The 19,919-nt window shown below is 34.1% G+C and overlaps 1 protein-coding gene across 17 annotated transcripts in view; it reads left to right on the top strand.

Annotated features, from left to right (window-relative positions):
• The window catches only part of Dmd (dystrophin), a 2,110,831-nt gene that overhangs the window by 1,519,117 nt on the left and 571,795 nt on the right, over nucleotides 1-19,919 (top strand). For 10 of the 17 annotated variants that reach the window (XM_063242792.1, XM_063242802.1, XM_063242800.1 and 7 more), the window contains 2 exons: nucleotides 10,844-10,879; nucleotides 14,226-14,343. In XM_063242792.1, coding sequence (XP_063098862.1) covers nucleotides 10,844-10,879; nucleotides 14,226-14,343 — 154 coding nt within the window. The remainder of the gene's footprint in view (nucleotides 1-10,843; nucleotides 10,880-14,225; nucleotides 14,344-19,919) is intronic. The other 7 variants (XM_063242803.1, XM_063242804.1, XM_063242796.1 and 4 more) reach the window with 1 other exon arrangement.

The following is a 19,919-nucleotide window of genomic DNA, read 5'->3' as shown; positions in this document are numbered from 1 at the left end:
AGGTTAAATAAACAAGTTGAGCTAAGAGGAGGATAGATTTTCTACATCCCACAAGGTAGTGCTTCCTTTTGTTCAGGCCATCGCTCTACAGAAGATAGGCCTACATTCTGAAATCCTTGTATGTATCACTTCAGAATGGCTGCTTGCCACAAAACTCCACCAACCTGAATTCCTCAATACTTGAAGTTCATTATTTTTTAATGCAACACTTTTTAAAACATACGTTTGCAATTTATATATAGGGTGTGTGTGCATGTGTGTGTGTGTGTGTGTGTGTGTAGTGCTGGCTTGGTGCAAGCTACACAAGTGCTCTGCCACAGAGCTCTAGTTCCAGCCCCTAATGTAACATTGTTTTAAACTTAAGTTTGTGCCTCAATTCTGATGAATTTCTAGGAACAAGGTGAAGATGTGGCAATATACCTCCCCCACCTTTGGAGGCTTTATTTTAACTGGGTGTGCCACAAAGAACATGTTTTGCACTGTTCTTTACCTCCCATGCTTTCTATACTGTGGAATTTCATAACCCTTCTTTCTGATTCTTGCAGTTTTGAACAGAATGAAAGAAGTACTGTATATCTCATGATGATAGACATTTTAATGCTAAATTACTGCAAAGCCATGTGGTAGGTTGCATACGGCCTCCTTCTTGAATGTGTCCATAACCTTACTATAGACCTGTGAATATTTTACCTTAAATTATAACAGATTTTGTAGATAGCATTAACTTCAAGCTCTTGAGATGGGGAGGTCATCATGGGTTATCCCAGCGTTTTCAATGTAATCTTCAGGGTCTTTAGGAAACAGAAGGTGATATGATGATAACAAGCAGAGCCACAAGGGACTGGAAGATGCTGCAGCTTAAGGGCAAGCCCAGGAGCCAGTGACTGCAATCCAGCAGTCAGAAAAGCAAAGGAAATAAATCCTGCCCTACAGCCTTCAGAAAGTACACAGCCTCGATTAACAACTTGATCTTAATCTGTAAGGATCTATCTCCCATGCATCGGGCCTCTAGAAACGTGGGAGAATGAATTCTGGTCATGTTAAGCCATTAAGTTATAACAGCCACAGGAAATTTATACAGAACATTTAATATTAACCAACTATAATCTCAGCCAGGGCTTTCTTAGTGTTTTTTTTTTCTTAATTATATAAGACATGGCATTATAGAGAAAATATGATCCATTCCTCTTAACCATAGAAATGCTATTTCCAGTATTAAAAAAATATGAAAAATTTGAATGTATGTGTAGAACAGCAACAATAATGTTATGCTGTGAGAGTGAAAGACAGTGGGAGAATCACTGAACTTGAAGAAAATGGAATAAAAACTTTCACTGCCATCTCTGATAAATATTATATAAAGTGCATAGAAGTCAGAGTGATTTATTACTATTAAAAGATTACAAGATGAGGGATAGGTACATAGCTCAGTGGTAGAGCCCTTGTTTAGCATGTGGGTTGCAGCCAACAGTGCAAACAATGAAAAAGCTTACAAGATGGATATTTATTAAGCCAAAAACCATTTTCTCAGCTGCATCTCTCGGGATCCTAGTGTTTCTTATTTTTTAACATCCCATTTTATTCTGCCAAATATGAAAATGAGATGAGCGATCAAAATATATGATGAATATTTAAATTAAATAATTCTTTATATTAAGGACACATTCCCACTAATCCTTCTCATAATACTCTCCCTCAATTAGAACGCGCTTATAAGTAGTTCTAGAAGTTCTCTTTCATAAGTGTCTTCATGAGGTGTGATAAAAATTATAGTGAATGCTGCTTCAGAATGCCATCCAATGGAAAGGCAAGATAGTAAAAACATTTATAACATTATGGTTTCCTCATCCATCTTATTCACTGGACCTGCAACAGGGCAACTTCTGAGTTTTCCTTAATATCAAAATGATAAAGTAAGTGTTTTGAATCGATTCAGTTCATTGAAGCAGCCATGACAGCAAAAGCTAAAGACATTTACAAAAGAGTATTTCCAGAACTGCTTCAAAAAGTGCAAGAATGATGTGATGAAAGTTTTCAAAGTGAGGGGCATTTTCTTGAAGTGAATTCATGGCAATGTGTCTTTTCCTGTAATATCTGTTAAACATTCACTATAGGTTTTGTTCATGTCTCATATTTAATTTTCCCAACTTCTCTTCAATAAGTAACACATGTACTATGAGTTATTTTTGTCATTTGTGTATAGAGGCATCACATTTGTGAATCAAAATTATGAAATTGGCTTTTTGCCCCTGTATTACAGAAAACTTTACCTAAAAGTAAGGCAGATCATTAGTAATATATCAGAGATCAGAGAGAACGAGGAAAGAATAATGAGGTGCCAAAAACTGGAAATTTGATTTGTTTTATACTATCATCTTTTTTTGTTTCTGTTTGGTCTCATGCCATGAATGTGTGTAAGGTAATAAAGAGTTTGCAATTTGTTTAGCTTATGTAAATAAAGCACAGCAAAGTAAACAGAGAATTGTCACTGCTACCTTACTTTGGGGATTACCTTTTTTTAAAAAAAAGTTTACTTAAAATTAATTGAAATAAGGGTTCATAATGAGCCGCCTCCCCAATAAAACAAACAATTAAACTTAACACATTCCCATAATGTGAACAGCTTGATTAGGTATCCAGTATTTCCAAAAGCACTTAAGAACTGATTATATTTGCTACAGAGCAGATCTAGATGCCCACAGCTGAGGAACCACACACATTTTCCTATCAAACAGCACATAAAGTTTTGATATTCCTCAGAATCAGCTTCCTTGGAGCCATGTGTTTGTTTGGAAATATGCCACATATAGCACTTGTGCCCCCAAGCTGGTCCCCTTTTGAGCTGCAGTGCAAATGTATGACTTACTGGCACACTGTGAAAATGCAGATTCATTTTTATAGGGTAAGAGCTAGTGCATTTTATGGAACTGCAAAGTCTACCCTACCTCTTCCCTGTGGAGTGTGTCCCCTCTATAAGCTGTCACATCAAAAATTCCAAAAAAGTTAAAGGCTTTTGTGCTCCTCTCGGGAAATATATTCTATTATAAATTTTATATATCACAATAACAATATGTTCTTTGTTTACTGAAGAGAGCTTTTATGACATAAAATGGTATTTTTGACAGAGAAACAAAATCATTGTTTTATTATAGACTTTGCTCTTACAACAGCAAAAAAATAAATAGCTCATCTCTTAAGCTTCTGATCAATGTCTAACACCTCCTAACTCTAGCAACACATGCTGCAAGTGCATTAACACTATATAGTGGAAACTCCACTCAGCTACCAAGAAATGATCTTCACCAATGATTTATGGCTAACCCAGGGTTTAAACTAACAGTGCCTAATCAAAGGCAAATGTCTATCATTCCCCCCAGTTGTATAATTTCTGAGAAGAGAGAGATTAATGTTGACTGCAAAAAAAAAAAAAACACAAAAAAAGCTGCTGAGGAAATGTACAAAAAGGTGTTGTTTATTTTGAAGCAAGACACAATTGTCAAGCAGGTTTTCCCTTTTGTATATGTCCAAATGGCGTGCATCATGGCATTTTGATGCAAAAGTATGATACAGATGTTTTCGCAGCTGTCTTCTCTCCTTCTGTGTGAGTGCACAGAGACACACACCTCACTTGTTTACATTTATTTATAAATTTGAAAGAGATTTCCAAACAACTAAGATATGATTCCTTAGCATAAGCATACAGTAGTTTACTAACAATATGTTATCTTTTCTTTGCAATTCTCAAAACATGGTAAAAATAGAAGTTTGGGACCTCATAGGTTAAATATGTTGTTCTTAACATACTCCTTAGTTACTATTGCCTTAGAGAAAAGCAGACCATATCTGACTAACTTCTACTAAGGTATTTGAATTCTTAGAAATAAATGTTGTTCCAGTCACTCCAAGATTGATATAAATGTAATTATCCCCATTTTACAGATTAAATAAACTAAACCTGATTCTCTCCCTGTATATGCAATATAAACGTAACAGTTTTGCCAATTGTTTTCGTAACTCAGATCTTAAGATTCACCATTTGAAGATAGGAAAAGATTAGAGGGCTTGAACGATTCTAATTAGCTGTGTACATGACTGTAATCACCTCTAGATAATCACTCATTTCTCCATTTCACTTCTTATCTATAGGTACCATCCCTGAACAGTAACATCTTTTGTTCTACCTCAATTTATTAATAAGTACAACTTGGCAAGGAATACAGAGGTTTCTGTCTCAGTATCTAAATCAGTAGCATCTCTAAAATATTTTTAAAAATATTCATAGGTCAAATGCATTTTAAACATAACATTTTGCTTGCTTTGAGTGTTGATTTTTGAAGAGAGTGGTTTTATTTTTTGTACTGTCTTGAATTGGGGGTAGTATCTGAACACTCATTTCCTGTATAAAAGTATAGATAGAGATCTGATGATGTAATAGACATCAAAGCGAATAACTGCTATGTAGACAATAATATCCAGTGTCCCAATGATCATTACTGACCTACTAGCCTGTTTTGAAACTCTTTTTTATTGTTCTTTTGGCTATTTCTCTCTTTAAAATAAAAAAGTAGATATAAAAAGAACATTGAAAAGTTTGACTTACAAAGTGAGACATCATAATATTCAATTGATAGTTCTTATCTTCACTGATGATAATCTCTGAAATTCTATTTCTGGAGTAATCCCCATTTCCTCTCATGCTCTGTAAGTCTCTATTTATCCTTCAGAGCAGGAATTTAAGAATTTAACACAACCTTTTAAATGTTTACTTTTTTCTAAATTGAAACTAGTCCCTTTCTACCCCTATCCAATTTAATATATCAGTACAAATGAGATCAGCAAATGTTTTTAATAATTCTCTGGGACAATATTTACAAGCAATAAGCTTGGGTTTGTTTTACTTGTAGGCAGTGGAATTATTATTTTGTACTTAAAATGGTACATGGATTTAAATTAGAGATGTTTTGCATGTTTTCATGGCAGGAAATTTAATCAAAAGTGTTAAATGATGCTTTTGTTGGATTGCTCAATTTAGTTTTCTAGTTCTCTCTTGAAAAAGATTTTGGATGCAGTGGTGTGAGGTCAGTGTATCTAAAATGCCTCTTTTACTGCGCCATTCTTCAGCTCTAAAACCTCCAATGAGCCCTGTTGCCTTCAACATGATGTCTTTTCTTGTTCATCTGCTGTTCACTGGCTGCACTTTCTGGCCTCAGCCTCCCTGCCCCAACCTGATCCCTTAATTCTAGTCACTACAGAACTGCTCTTCCTCTCCTCCCCAGTTACTGTCTTTCTCCTGTAATTCTTCTCTCATCATTAGGTTGTTAGAGGTCCTGTTCATCCACCAGGTTATGGTTCAGTCTTGCTTATCCATGACACTTTCCCTGAATATGGTCACATTTAAATTCCATTCTCTAGACTCCCATTATTATAGTTTGTGGTCCGTAGACTATTACTTTGTCATTTATGTATTGTCTTCTATTATTGAGGAGTGACCAGATGTGTTAGCACACATGGGTGAACCTGAAGGTCATGTCCCCAACTCCATTGCAAGTGCATTAACTTCACTAGCTGTGCTCTTTTTGTTATCCGCTGCCAACCATAGGCATATTCCTTACTGGAACATATCCTGCAGAGAATTCCTGCCTAGTCATGTTTGCTGTCAATTCCTGTCCTGTTTTTCTAGAATTAAAACAGGCTTTGATGGGTGTTCTGTACCAGTCAAAATATAATGCACTCAGAAAACTAAATTTCAGTACTAATTCCTTGTGGTTAATTTTTTATTAATTTGTTTCACTTATGATTCAATTTGCATTATAGGATACTTTGAACAGATAGCACATCTTGATCAGTTCAAGTTAGAACATTTCCAAACATATTTTTATTCAAGATAGAACAAATTAATATTGGAAAAATTCAGTAGAAATGCTCCTAAAATATGTATATTTTAAAATAGTTTCATTTTTCTCTTTCCTCTAAAACATATGTAGAAAAAGAGATTTCATTGCTTATATGACTGGATCATAATGCCAAAAGCCTGTAAATATGATATTCATGACAAAAACTATGCTTAAAACTGCCCCAATTATCCTTTGTTAATATGCTAATAATTACAGGACAATACAGTTTCAGGCAGTGTGAAGAGCCAGAAAAACTAATAGTTCTGATGTTGAATTCTAAAAATATCAACACCATAAATATCAGATTAGAAATATATTTGCAAATCATTATCAAAAATGATAGCCTAAAATTCCATTTTATTGACTTTGAAATTATACTTTACAATCCCCAATTTAAACTTCATTACTTACTGGCTTGTATAACTGAAAGTTTTTATTTTTGCATGTTAACGGTTTTATGAAATGACAAGTAAAATAAGCTTTTATGTTTCCTGCAACACAATACTCTGAAAAAGACCATCTTACTCTCTTTTTCAAAAGTGATTTAATTTTATACATGACACACTAATTATAGATTATGTTGGCATTATACCATTATAAGGTAAGGATCAAATTTGATAGGCTGACAATGTTTTTATAATAAAACCATCATTATGAAAAAATGGAGTAAATTTCACGTACTGTCCTTTTGTCTTTTTCAAGCTTTATTAGCTTATAATAATGTACTAAATAACCGTCATAGTTTTCATTTTAAGTGATCCAAATTTTAGTAGTCTTTTGTAATACTAATGAATATTGGATGTAATATGAACATACATTCTAGTAACTTGGACTTATTTCCAATTATAACCATCTGTTTTCTTTTATCTCCACTTCCCCATGTTGTATCTAGTCACTTGGTCCCATCAACACTTTTATTATGGGTATCTATTTACTATATTTTCTGAAATGGTTCAAACTTTGAGGTAGATATCCCAGGCAGAAAGCATATGTACACAGGCACAGGATTACTAAGGGTTCCTAGAGTCCAGCTTTTCCAGAATTCATTGCTTGCTACTTTTCCTTTTGATTAAATCGAAACACTCTGAACTGGTTTTTTGAAAGCCAGTCATAGAAAAGAATGAAATACCTTCAAGGAGCTACCAGTCCTACACATAATCTACCAAAGAGAGCAGATTGGTGTCCATGGAAACTTATCTACACTGTAATGTGGGTCAGCATCTCGAAGAAGGAGATTAAAACACTGAGCATAATCAAATTATGTTAAATGCACGTCGCTGTATGTCAAAGTAAAACCCATGATTCTGTGCAACTTATTTTCACTAAGAGACGCATTAAAACTAACAAAAATTTTAAAAACTAAAAAACTAACCATACTACAATTATTATGAGCCAATTAAAAATAGAAAGCCAACCATAAACTGCTTATATTATACCTATCTAAATTTATGTCTCACTATTTCCATATAATTCTAGACCACAACAAGTCTATTTTAGATTTTTTTCATTTCCATAGCTTGGCCCATGCCTTTTTTGCCCTTCAATGCCATCCTCATCCCTGTGCAAATTTTCCAAGGTTCCCATACAGTGCCATCCCTTATATGAAGTTTTTCCTCAGAAGCCCAGTCTGTGGTCCCCCCCTTAGCTGATTCCTTCAGAAGTGAACATTCACTATGTTGTTTTTGCTAGATACTTTTTCAGACATACTTTTCAACTTCTTGTTCTACTGAGGCAGGCTGATCAGTATTGGCAACAACCCTGGGCTTGCATGTGTGTTGCGAAGGAAAGTACCAACAGATTAGCAGCTGAGATTAAGTCGAGGGCTGACTAGATCACTTTATGCAGTGACAGCTTCTGTCATGAGATCCTCTTCCAGTGTCTACTTTCCAGATTTCACTAACTGTATCTTCTTCTTAATGTTTTAGGCCTTGGGTAGGAAAGACATTTTATATTAGTTTGAATGGGATCTTTGTTTATTTCAAGAGCCTTAGCTAATTCATTGCTTCATATATTTCTGAAGCCAGCAGAGATTCTACCCTGTGGAAAAAACACTACATTTTGAGCTCATTAATTCTCCTTTTGAAAATTTGGAGTACATTCTCAAGGACAAGGCAGGAGTCATTTGATTGACACGTCTAATTGTGTTGTTCTTAATCAGCAATTAATCAGTGCGGCAGCTAAGATGCACAACTTGTATTTCTTGACTAACATCAGGACTGAAGTCAGGATCAGGTACATAATTTTTAGGGCCTAGTGAAAAATGAAAATTCTGGGTCCCTTATTTAAGAAAATGATTGATCTAGATGCTGCTGGCACATACCCATAATCCCAGCTACTCCAGAACCTGAGGCAGGAAGATTGAGAATTTGAGGCCAGTCTGGACCACATAAGGAGACCCTGTGTCAAAGAAAAAGATTAAAACTTTTGTAATGGCAACAGCAGAGCATTAAGCCTAGTTGTATGACCCTTCTACTATAGTTCCTGTGTGACTGCACAAGTAACACAACTCAGGGCATTCACCCAGATTGAAGGCTCTGCCTACCAGGGAAGCTTAAAAAGCCAGGTAGCAGTATCAAAATCATAACATGATGTGGATCTGAATAGCTTCTGAAACGTATAGGATCCAGAAGGGCAAGAGTGGGTATGCTAAGGCCTGAGATTTATATATATATATATATATATATATATATATATATATATATATATATAGTGACAGGGTAAAAAGGGAAAATGTTTTAGTAGAGGAAACACTTACATGACAGGAAATAAAAGGAACCAAGGGAAGGTAAGAGAGCCATTAGAATAAGATAAGAGTCTGACCACAGAAAGGAGAGAAAACTGTGTGGAAATAACATGGTGCATCATGCAGTATACCAAAGATTCAGCAGTTATTTGGGAGTTATTGGGGTAGTGTCTTCCAGAGGAGTCCTGTGTAGACCCAAAAAATGACTCCATATCCCTACCACATGCGGTCATTGATAAGGAGCAAACTATGGGAACCTTGGCTTGGGTGAAATGCAGTCATGGATTTCAGTATGTAGTAGCCAGGGTCCTTCAATACCAAGTCCCCATAGTAATAAGTCTGCATGTTTTCCTAGTCACCATGGTTGCTGTTAGCTGAAGATATTTTAAACAATTTTGAATAGTTTAGATGCATAAGAGGTGAGAAGCATTCAAGTTGATTGCTTTAGAAGACCTTCCTGGACCCCTACAATGATTTGACTATCTCTGCCATATGCTTTGGAGCTCTCTGTACTGTATCGTCACTATTCATCTCAGTTTATATTTGCTTATTTATTTTTCTTCATATTTAGTTTATTTTCTCTTTGAGAAAAGGATGTGTTTCTGCTTCACTTCTACATCACCTGTGCCTAGATCAGTGACTAACATAGCTTAAAATATTCACTGAAACAAACTGGCAAGCATTCTAGAAAATACTCAGCCTCTATCATTTTTCAAAACTGTCAGTGATATGAAGGTCAAAAAAAGGTAAATAACTGTTGAGATTAAAGAAGGCTAAGGAGATAGGGCAACTAAAAGTAGTGCCTTATCTTAGACCAGGAAATGAAAATGTAGCTATAAAGGCCATTAATGGGGTAATTGTCATACTCAGAATAGAGCATAGATAATATTATAGTATTAAAGCCATGTTAAATTTCCTGACTTTGAAACTGAGCTGAGGTTATATAAGAGAATGACTTTGCTCTTATGAAATAAATAATGAAGCATTTAAAGATTAAGGGGAATGATATTTGTAAAGTATATTGAAATTATTCACATGAAAGTATATAATATATACACAAGTATTAGTGTATTTACACATTTATAGACTGAATGATAAATAATAAATAAAATGTCACAAAATGTTATAATTGATAAATATGGGTGAAGAGTATATAGAGATTTTGACCATTCTTGCAAATATTCCATGAACTGGAAATTACATAAAAATAAAATCCTCTTTAAAGAAGCATTTAATGAATAAAGGACAGAAGGATGATGGAATTTAGAGGTATCTGTAATCTAGTAATGGAGGTACTGATAGAATACACAAAGAACTGAGGAACATATGACCAGTAAGAAAACATGCAAACCAGTTTTAAATGTAAATGAGAAGTGAGGAAGTAGAAAGCAATAATGATAACGTTGGATTTGGCCAGTCTCTTCTGAGAAGCCACTGAATAGAAGTCTAGGTGCTGAATGAGCTTACTTATCAAGCAATTGAAAGCCAGGCAAATGATTAGTATGCTTTTCCTGCAAAACTCTTTCCATTATTACAAAGACTATAATTTAGAACCTACCTGACTTAATTGTATATTTCTTCTACATGTACTAAGATTCTATAAGGCATTTTCCTTGGTCAATCTTTGGTGCTAATTTTTAAGTTGCAAATACAGGATTCTACATTATTACACTTAAACTTCATTCATACTTAATGAACATAGCACTGATTGGCAATCACCATGTTCTTTTGTTTTAATTGTATCTATGGGAAATTGTCAGTTTTGTATAAAATAATATAAAAATTGTAATGAGTGTGATTAAGTCTTTTCTTAATTTTATAAGTAATACATATCAAGCCCAACATACAGATTTTACTATGTGAGTATTATTTAAGAATTTCATTCTAGTGAGCAAAATGTAAATTGTAAGTTTTAAGAAACTAAAATAATCTACTCATCTGTATTATTTCACTGTTTAACTCCCCTTCTCATAGGATTGCTATTTATTACCACATTCCTCAACCATGAGGGATTTAGTGGAACTGAAGACTTCTGATTCACTTTTTTATTTGTTTGGTCGGGTGTTTTGTTTTGTTTTGGGTTGTTTTGTACTGGGAATTGAACTCATGATTTTGTGCTTGCCAGGCAGGTGCTCTTCTACTGAGCTAACTCCTTAGCCCTGATTTGCTTTGTATTTAAAGATTTTTTTTCTCCATTTTTACTCAGATAGTGGATTCCCTGATGAATTGTCATCTCCAAGGGGTAAGCTGTTTTCAGTACAGCCCAGTAGATGCCTTAGGACTCCTTAGATATAGCATTGATTCCTTCTATTTCCTATGTTTTGGTTCTTGTAGTATGACAGAATCCTTGTAGACAAAATTCTCATGCTTAAGTACTGCTAAGCATGAAGTGATTTTAGTTTTGCTCATGTAAGCTGTTCATATAGAAACTGTGAGCTCATATTAGAGAAATAATAACATTTAGCAATGTACCTGTTCAGTATGAGTAAAACTAAAATGAGAAAGTCCAATGATAGAAGAGGGCCCAGAGATCATATGCAAATGAAGACCAGAGAGTAAGTACAGTGTATCTGAAATAATAACATCTGGTAGGGACAACAGACTGGGAACAGAGAGAGAAAGAGCGAGGGGGCGGGGTTTCCTAGGGATCAAACATGGAACCTTGTGCTTTCTATCTAGACAGGCACTCTACCACTGAGACGTACCTGTAGCCTAGATATTGAATGGATATTTTAGAGGTAGCTAGTTTGAGTAATGATTAGATCTAAGGTGTTCTCTCACTTTTGGATTGTTCCATACCCTTGAGATGATGGTCCGTGTATTTCAGAAGTTACACAATTGTCAAGGTGAAGAAATAATAGCAAATAAATAGAGTACACTTAAAAAGGAATGAAATGAAAAGTAATCATTCTCACTGTGTGCTTGTATTCCATTCATTAGCATGAAGGCCTTTCAGTTACTAAACAGTTATTATAATAGAAAATACAGTTATTATAATAGAAAATACTTACATTTATTCCATCTTAAAATCCTTCCTTTATTTCTGGAAAGGAAGCAAAAAGAGAAAATTCTCATTTTGCTATATTTACAAACCACTAAGTAAAAAGAACATTAGTGTATCTGACAAATTCCATAGCAAAACATATTAGTTTTTTACAGTTTGTTTTTGAAAAGGATATTTGTGTTGATCAACAAATGAAATAAAGAATGCAATTTTTTGTAAAGGAATTAAAGATACACAGTTATATTGCAGCTGTGAATCTCCTTTTAAGGAGGTTACTTCGAAGGATGTCATTAATAATCTTCTCAGGTGCTTACAAAGCATGTGTCTGTCAGCAGAATTAGAGAATCACCCAACTAGAGAACAGGTTTCAAAATACCCTGAGACCTATTTTGTTCATTAGAGAGGAAAATGGCTTGTTTTAAGTCTATATTGACATGCTTGCTAATTTCAGTAGTAGAAGCTGTTCATTGTGGTCAGGTTTAATTTAGAGTCTGGAAAGGTTCCGATTAAAGTTGATCGAGTTACTTTTACAACATACTTCTCAAATGAACTTTGAAGTCTTAAAAGAAGAAAAGAAAAAAAGTATAGCAAACACTGAATAAAGCACCTAAAATTGGAAACTAGAGAATGGTCTGGTTGTTTCAGTGTGAACTAATATTAAATAAAAGAAAAATAGCCTAATAATTTTAAATAAAAATATTATATTCAAGTATTAAACATAGTTATTATTTAAATTGTACGCGATTTGTTCAGTGCTACATTCATAGCCTCTAGAATAACAACTGACACTTGAAAAATATTTATTAACATGAATGAGGGAATGAATGAATTTATATAATCTGTTGGCTACATGTATGTAAAATTCTGTATTAAATTTTAGCTAGAGGTTTTGCTTTTTCTGAAGTTTCTGGGTAAATTTTTTTTTAAATTACTGAATGTATTCAGACATTTGAGAGTAGGCAATTCCAAAGTAATTCTTCAACTTACTATGTCATAGATGACCAGAGTGTAACATTCCAATTCTGGAAAACAACTTATTTTGCAAAATCTATCTGACACTATATGCTTCCAACTTTAAAATTTGTTCAGTGCTCTCCAACTTACTTATGCTACTTACTTCAATAGCTGTCTCTGGCAATTTGTTCCATATTTCAAACACACTTTTGTGTAAAGAAACCATAAAAGTTAGAAACCTGAAAATTGGATTTTTCTTCTGAGCAATCACAGCTTACAAATGTGGAAAATTTGTTAAAAGTTAGCCCCTCCAATTTTTCAATAGAGAGAGAAAAAGCTGCTCAAAAGAGATGTGCAATGTTTGGGTAAGTTTTCCTCTTATTTTAATGTTACCAAAAGCAATTCAACTTAAATCACAAAGTCTATCTCCTTATCTCGTCACAAAATAAACCCCATAGAATGATCAAACTTTGGTCTTTCCAAAAACAAAAATCCATAGAAAATCAATAGAGGTCAAAGGGCAGAATAGATAACTAAGTTTTATAAATCTTACTATCTACCACAGTTCATCACTTCATCTCTTCGGGAAGTAGGAAGAGTATCATATTTAAAATCAGAGAGGACTTCTAGGAGGGTTGCAAAACATCTATCACATAGTGGCTATGACTAAGAAAATATTAATTTTTTCTATCCCTAGTTAAAACTTATACTGTTTTAGAACCAGAACTATTTTTCACAATTTTTTGATAAATATCTCTGAGATTTGGATGTTTAATATAGAGAGGAGGCTAATATGACAGCTGTAAGAGACAGATGCGTCAGGAGCAGAGGTATTTCTTAATGATTAACATTGCTACCTATGAAGTAAAAAGTTACTAGTTTTATTCTATCTGTTATTTTATCTAAATATTTAAAATTATTTATTCTACAGAAGAAAATAAATACTAGCATTTACTCTGGTGCTCTCCAAAATTGCCTAATCATGAAAGTTAAGTAGGGAATTTATTAAAATACAGATTTCCAGAGCATCACACTACCAGCTCATTAGTCCTAGGATGGAGAAATAGAGTGTGATGATTCATTATGGACAAGCAGTTTTGGGAAAGACCAATGCTCAAGTATCTCACCTTTTTGGGTTTTTTTCATGTGAGAAATCACAGGTCCAAAAAAGTTAACTAGTATTTCTTAAATCATTTCTCTGTTTTGTTTCTAAACTTAATATACACCTTAATTTTGACAACCCATAAAATAAGATTTCACCTCTAAACACCTTTTTTTTTTCTTTTAAGTACATTGTCATAATTCAGAATTATGTTTCTTATGTAATGGCTTAAGTATACCCAAGTACTCTGAAATTATTCCATCTGTGCTCTACAATAGGGAAACAAAACTACAATCAAGATTTTCAAGTGAAATACTTTTTAGTATCTAAGAGTGAAAACATTTCTTGTTCAGTTATTTTCTCTGAAGCCTTACAGAGTAGAGATTTATATCTAGTAACATCTTTTTTTATTTCTAAAATTGTTTTGGCTGGTTTGAAAATTGGACTTTACTTTGTATTATATAACAGAAACACAAAGAATGTACAAAACTGGAGAACCTCAATATTAAGTGCTGTTTGTTCTTTCAGACAACACTACAGGATTTGGAACAGAGGCGCCCCCAGTTGGAAGAACTCATTACTGCTGCTCAGAATTTGAAAAACAAAACCAGCAATCAAGAAGCTAGAACAATCATTACAGAACGAAGTAAGTCTTTTACTAGAAGTGGGAAATTCAAGGCAAGATACATGAAAATTTTCAATAACAGTTTAAGTTAATATACTCCCATCAGACTTATTTATAAAAAGAGTGCAGAATCATTGTGAAGGATAACTATAACTATTATACTGAATAAGATTTCCAGTTCATAACATTATCTTTCAGTAACTTAATGTAAGTGCCACTGAATAGAGAAACTACCATTTTCATCAATTTGTAGCATGGCAGCTGTGATTGTCACTTGTTGTCTATTTGGATTGGTGACCGTGATGGTGCCAGTCTCTCTATCCTGTTCTTCATTGTTAGGCTCAGCAGGCAGCTGTCTCTGACACCTATCCCATTTGTCTGTGGTGGCACTAGCAGGTAATGGATGTTTCCTGATACTTTGATCCCCCCACGCACATATTTTGTAATAATAAAAATCAGTGTGTAGGGCATGGTGGCACACACTTGTAATCCCAGCACTCTAAGAGATTGCCACAGGAAGATTGCAAATTCAAGCCAAGCCTGGGCAAGATAGTGAGACCCTGCCTCAAAACAAGCAATAAAAATGTGCTGGGGACATAGCTCAATGTGAAGGCTCTGGGTTCAACACCCAGTACCAGAGGAAACACACAACTCATTGTACCATACTGGAGTGAGTAGGAACTTGGGGAAGCTGTGTAAAACCCAACTGCTTGGAAGTCATGCCTCCTTTTCTCCTTTCTATAGAGTTGTTCACAGTGGCCGTGGTGTCAGCATTTGTGCATAGGATTAAGGAGAGAGATAGCAAACCACATAAAATTGCTTCCCATTCAATTTTTCATAGAGAGTCTCCTCAGGAATGAGGTTCAGATCACCTCTGCTCTCCGTTTTCTGGTATCTCCTTGGATTTTCTCCCTTCCTTCCTTCTATCCGCCTTCTCTCTAGGGATACATATCACTCTTGAATTCTTTAACTTTGTGTTTACTAACTCCTCCTTTCCTTTCCTCAACCAGAGGAATATTTATGGTGCAGAAGTAGAAAAGCTTCATACAATCATCTTATTTTTCTTCCATGTATTTTATCTTATACATATCCTAGGGTTTTATTCACATATCTGTATTATTATAGTTTACTTTCTGCTCCATTAACCTTTTCTTAAGGAAGTAGAGGTAAAATGTCTGGCTGCCAATATGTGTGGGAGGGGAAAAGTAACCAGAATAAAATGTCATTATCTGAAAAACATTGTTATTCATTCATATATGCATAAGTAAATACTTAGTGATACTAGCTACATTTAATTGAATACCTTCTAATTGTCAGGTGACATATACATACATGTATAGCAAGTCTTCACAGATAGATTACAAAACAGCTTTCACAAACAGTAAAACAGATTGAGCATAAAAATTGGGAAGCAGAATTTACAATTTGTAAAATTCTTTCTGATATCGTAATCTGTGTTCTAAAAGCTGGGCATGATGGTGCATGCCTGTAATCTCAGCACTTGGCAGGCCAAGGCAAGTGGATCAGTGTGAGTTCGAGACCAGCCTGGGTTACAGCCTGGGTTACAGAATGAGCTCAAGGTCAGCCTGAATTGCATAGTGAGACCTTGTCTCAAAAAAAAAAAAAAAAATCTGTGTTCCTTTTAGTATGTTTACTACTTCCCGTTTAATATTATTGCTTTTGTTAATGACCTTAATCACTAGGACTAATATATTTTTAATCTGCAATTATATATATTTTGATTCTATTCTAAAAGACATTTCCTTTTTCTCAGTGGTTGTTAGTTATTATAGTTTCTCAGTTTTAAATTTTTAGTTCTTTATTATTGCTCAAACAATGAATTTGGATATAATATTTTAGTTAAGAAACATTAGCCACAGGATAACAAATAAGCACCCAAGTCTTAGAGGTTTGTTAAAGTACAAGTTTACTTTTTATTCTGAAATATTCCAGTCCTTTCCTGGGACCCAATCGTGTTACATTTTAATGAGCAGATGAGAAATCAGTGTTTCTTGTGAAAATTTGTCTTACCAGACTTGGAAGTGGTTAAATTAATTTTATTCAGAATATTTTGGCTGCCTGGAAATTGTCACATATCTACATCCAATGGATAGGGAAGTGGGGACATACTGTCCAACATTGAACTGCAAAAGAAGAACAGATTTAAGGAGAAAAACCTAGTTGGTTTTCATAGGTCTATGAAAGTTGTAGAATATAATTGCCATATGCAGCCTGGCAAGAGCAAAAGGGCCTGTAACAAGCAGCATAGATAGCTGTTTCCTTGATAGATCAGAATGTTCCTTTCTCAAACTGGAACAGTGAAGAGTTTCCACCAGGTTCCAACACACTGGCCCAAAAGAGTGAATCTCAAAGAATTAACTCAGTGAGAGATCGAATTCCTATTCCATAGATAAGTGATCTGTTTCTTGTTTAAACAAAATAAAAATTTGGCAAAAACGTTTATATAAGTCTGAACATACTATCTAGTAAATCATTTGTTATTTTGCTAAGGAAAACTAACTTCTTTTCCCTAAGAGGAAAATAGCACAAATAAATTTTTACAGTGTCTGTTCAACATTATCTACTTTCCCTTATCCTTTGCATTTTTTATAGTTCATTGACTTTTTTCATGGTGCAGATTGCAATTGCATGACTAGAGGGCAACTTTGTGTTTCTCTACTAATATCCAATGATTTGAATAATTCTCTGTGTCTATGCTTTTATCTTTTAGGAATGGTGCCTTTATGAATATTTGTAGACTAATGGAAAGATTACAATCCCAATGGTCCAAAGAAACATTTTCTTAAAAGCAAATGTCTGTTGAAACATGGCATGTTGCTTATTAAATTCCTACGCTAAAATGTTAGATCCAAATATGCCTAGAGTTTCTACTGCTGGTGCTAGGATAATTTTGACAAGTTATGTTTATCCAAACAATGTCATTTCCAGCCCTGCTGAGTTTTAAAGTATTTGAAATCTATGAAATGGGAAGGAAACTCAATGCTCATAAAGGTTCAATAGTGTTCCAAGTAGAATTTTCTTAGTGTACATTTGGATTTTTGGGTAAGGGCAGAAATGAAACACTTGCTGAAAAAAACTGTATTTTTCCATGTTACAGTTTTGGACTTCCTGTTTTATTGCCCTGAAACTTGTAGAAATACTTAAGAAGGAATCAGCTAAATAAAGAAAAATATTTAATATGTGTTTATATTGAAACTTTTTTTCCTTTGTGTAAGTCCCAGTTTGTATCTTTGAGCAGATTTGGGAAGCTATACATAGTTATTACATTCTTTCAAGAGGAAATTCCAGTAAACTAGCAATTCTGTATTATTAGTAAGAGTCACACTAAAACTCAAATAATTGGATCTGCAAAATACCAAACAATTTTACCCTAAAAAACTACTTCCATATCTGTTATCTTCAAGTAATTATATTGATCAAAATCATGTCATAATATGGGCAGACGAGTAATTTTATTCTACATAAATTCAATTTATAAACTCTCCTTTATGTTTTCTGATATTCATATTTCTTGCTTCTCTTCACCACTTGGGTTGGTAAGCATTTCTGGTTATTTTTTTCTGAAAAATGCCTAGGTCAGGGGACTGAAAAAAATCAAGGACAATTTACATTTTCCTCCTTAGAAGTGTTGGGATTATGCAAAACTCCTGTCCATGTCCATTAGTACTTCACAGCACAATGACATAATGCCTCGCATTTGAGAACCTTGCAACCGTCACCTTTCCTTTAATAATCCCCACCATTAACATTTTAAATATACATAGTAGTAGCACATTTAGGTTTTGAAATTAGGCTTCCTGGACTTGCCCCTTAGCTTTGTGATCTTGAACAAGTGACTAATTTCAATAAATTGTCTGATCTCAGTTGCCTGCTCTATGAAATAGGATCACTTGTATTTACTTCCATGGTTAGGAAAATTAAATAAGGACTTAGATCAGGGCCATAGAAGCTGAATGTTACTTCCTATTTTAATTGTAAGATATTTGAGAGCTTGAATCGCCTAATGGGAAAGGCTTTTATGAGCTTTTTTTGGTAGCAATTTGATTATTTCCCCCACCAAAGCTGGACTAGGGGTTCAAAAAAGCAAAAGGAGAAGATTGTTTGGAAAAGATGAATTAAAGCATACATAGAGTTCATCAAAGGTTTGGAAAAGACATTGAGAAAGCAAGGAAATCCATACAAGTTATTTCATTTTCGAGATTCATAAATTTATGAGGTAGATACTGCTATTAGTATTTCAGAGATAGGAAATAAGCTCAGAGTATGAAAGTAGTTTCTTTAAGGACTTAAGAAGATGGCAATTGAAGGATTAATTGAAACCTACATCTATATGATTTTAAGGCCTGAAACACATCAAATGGAAAAGGATGATTAGTCAAAAACTAGGAAAGAGTACCTATTTTTGAACTGTAAATATTGACTAACCTCCTTATTGTAACCTGAATATAAATTTTGCTGCTCCAACTTATAATGCTATCTTCTATTTCTTCAGTTATAATCTAATCTTATCTAATCTAATCTAATCTCTTCAGTTATAATCTAATCTATAATCTTCAATTATAATCTAATTATAAAATTATCTCTTAAATATATTGTAGATTATGGATTAGTACAATTCAATAATGTATTAGCTTTGTGATCATGACCTAGTAGATTTATTTCTACTTGTCATGATTCTCTCATCTATTATATGGAGACCCAAAATGGCACTTAATTTAGCAGACTGATTTTGGAAAGATTAATTACATGATATTTGTAATGCAACTATGTAGCACATCCTAGATTCTCATTAAATGCATATATTTTCATGGTGAAATAAATTTGGTACAGAGGAACTAAACATTGGAAGCTACGAAAGGTGTACTATATAGATTTCAAAACAATTAAGCCATGCAAAGACCTTCTGAAACAGAATACCACATCTAAAGAAAAAGCTGTTTCTTTTGTAATTATTTAAGGCTTTTTAAAAACAGTCCAGAATTCTTTGAAAAATTTGGTGACATAAATTTTGAGAAAAGAAATCCACATTGTAATTCCTAAAGAGCTAGTATAAAGGGCTGTGGAAGGGACAATGCTCTGCTGCATAAGAAGAAAAATACTCGCACAGGTTTTTTTTAAATTAACTGACAGTTCTATAGCAGCTTTGTCTACCATCATTCATTGCTGCAACTCAAATATATGAAACACTTCATGGAAAAGTAAAAAAGACCATGTTGTTCTCCACATTTTAATGAAATCTCTATTGCTAATGAAATGCCAGCCTATCTTTTTCTCAGGTACTGTCTATTAGAGAGCTGCTTATTTTAGGACAAGTGGATTCGGCCATGTAAATTTCCTTCTTTTGACATCTGGCACCTGCTGTCAACATGTTATAGCTACAAGCAGATCGCAAAATTTACATCCACCAGGATGCCGCTGGCAACCAGAGTTCAGTTTAGTTCAACAAACATTTGAATGCTTACCCCATGCCACTTAGTATCAGAGGTGATGGAGGCAATACAGGGAGAAATGATATTGAGCCTTTGTCTTAAAAGAACTTACAATCAATTGTGAGTATTTGGGCAGGTACATTCAGG

Source organism: Cavia porcellus, unplaced genomic scaffold (assembly GCF_034190915.1).
Source record: "Cavia porcellus strain 051 isolate PalLab524CR breed Dunkin Hartley unplaced genomic scaffold, mCavPor4.1 scaffold_33, whole genome shotgun sequence".
NCBI lineage: Eukaryota > Metazoa > Chordata > Mammalia > Rodentia > Caviidae > Cavia > Cavia porcellus.
The sequence above is the reverse complement of the archived record's forward strand: the minus strand, read 5'-3'. Positions and strand labels throughout refer to the sequence as shown.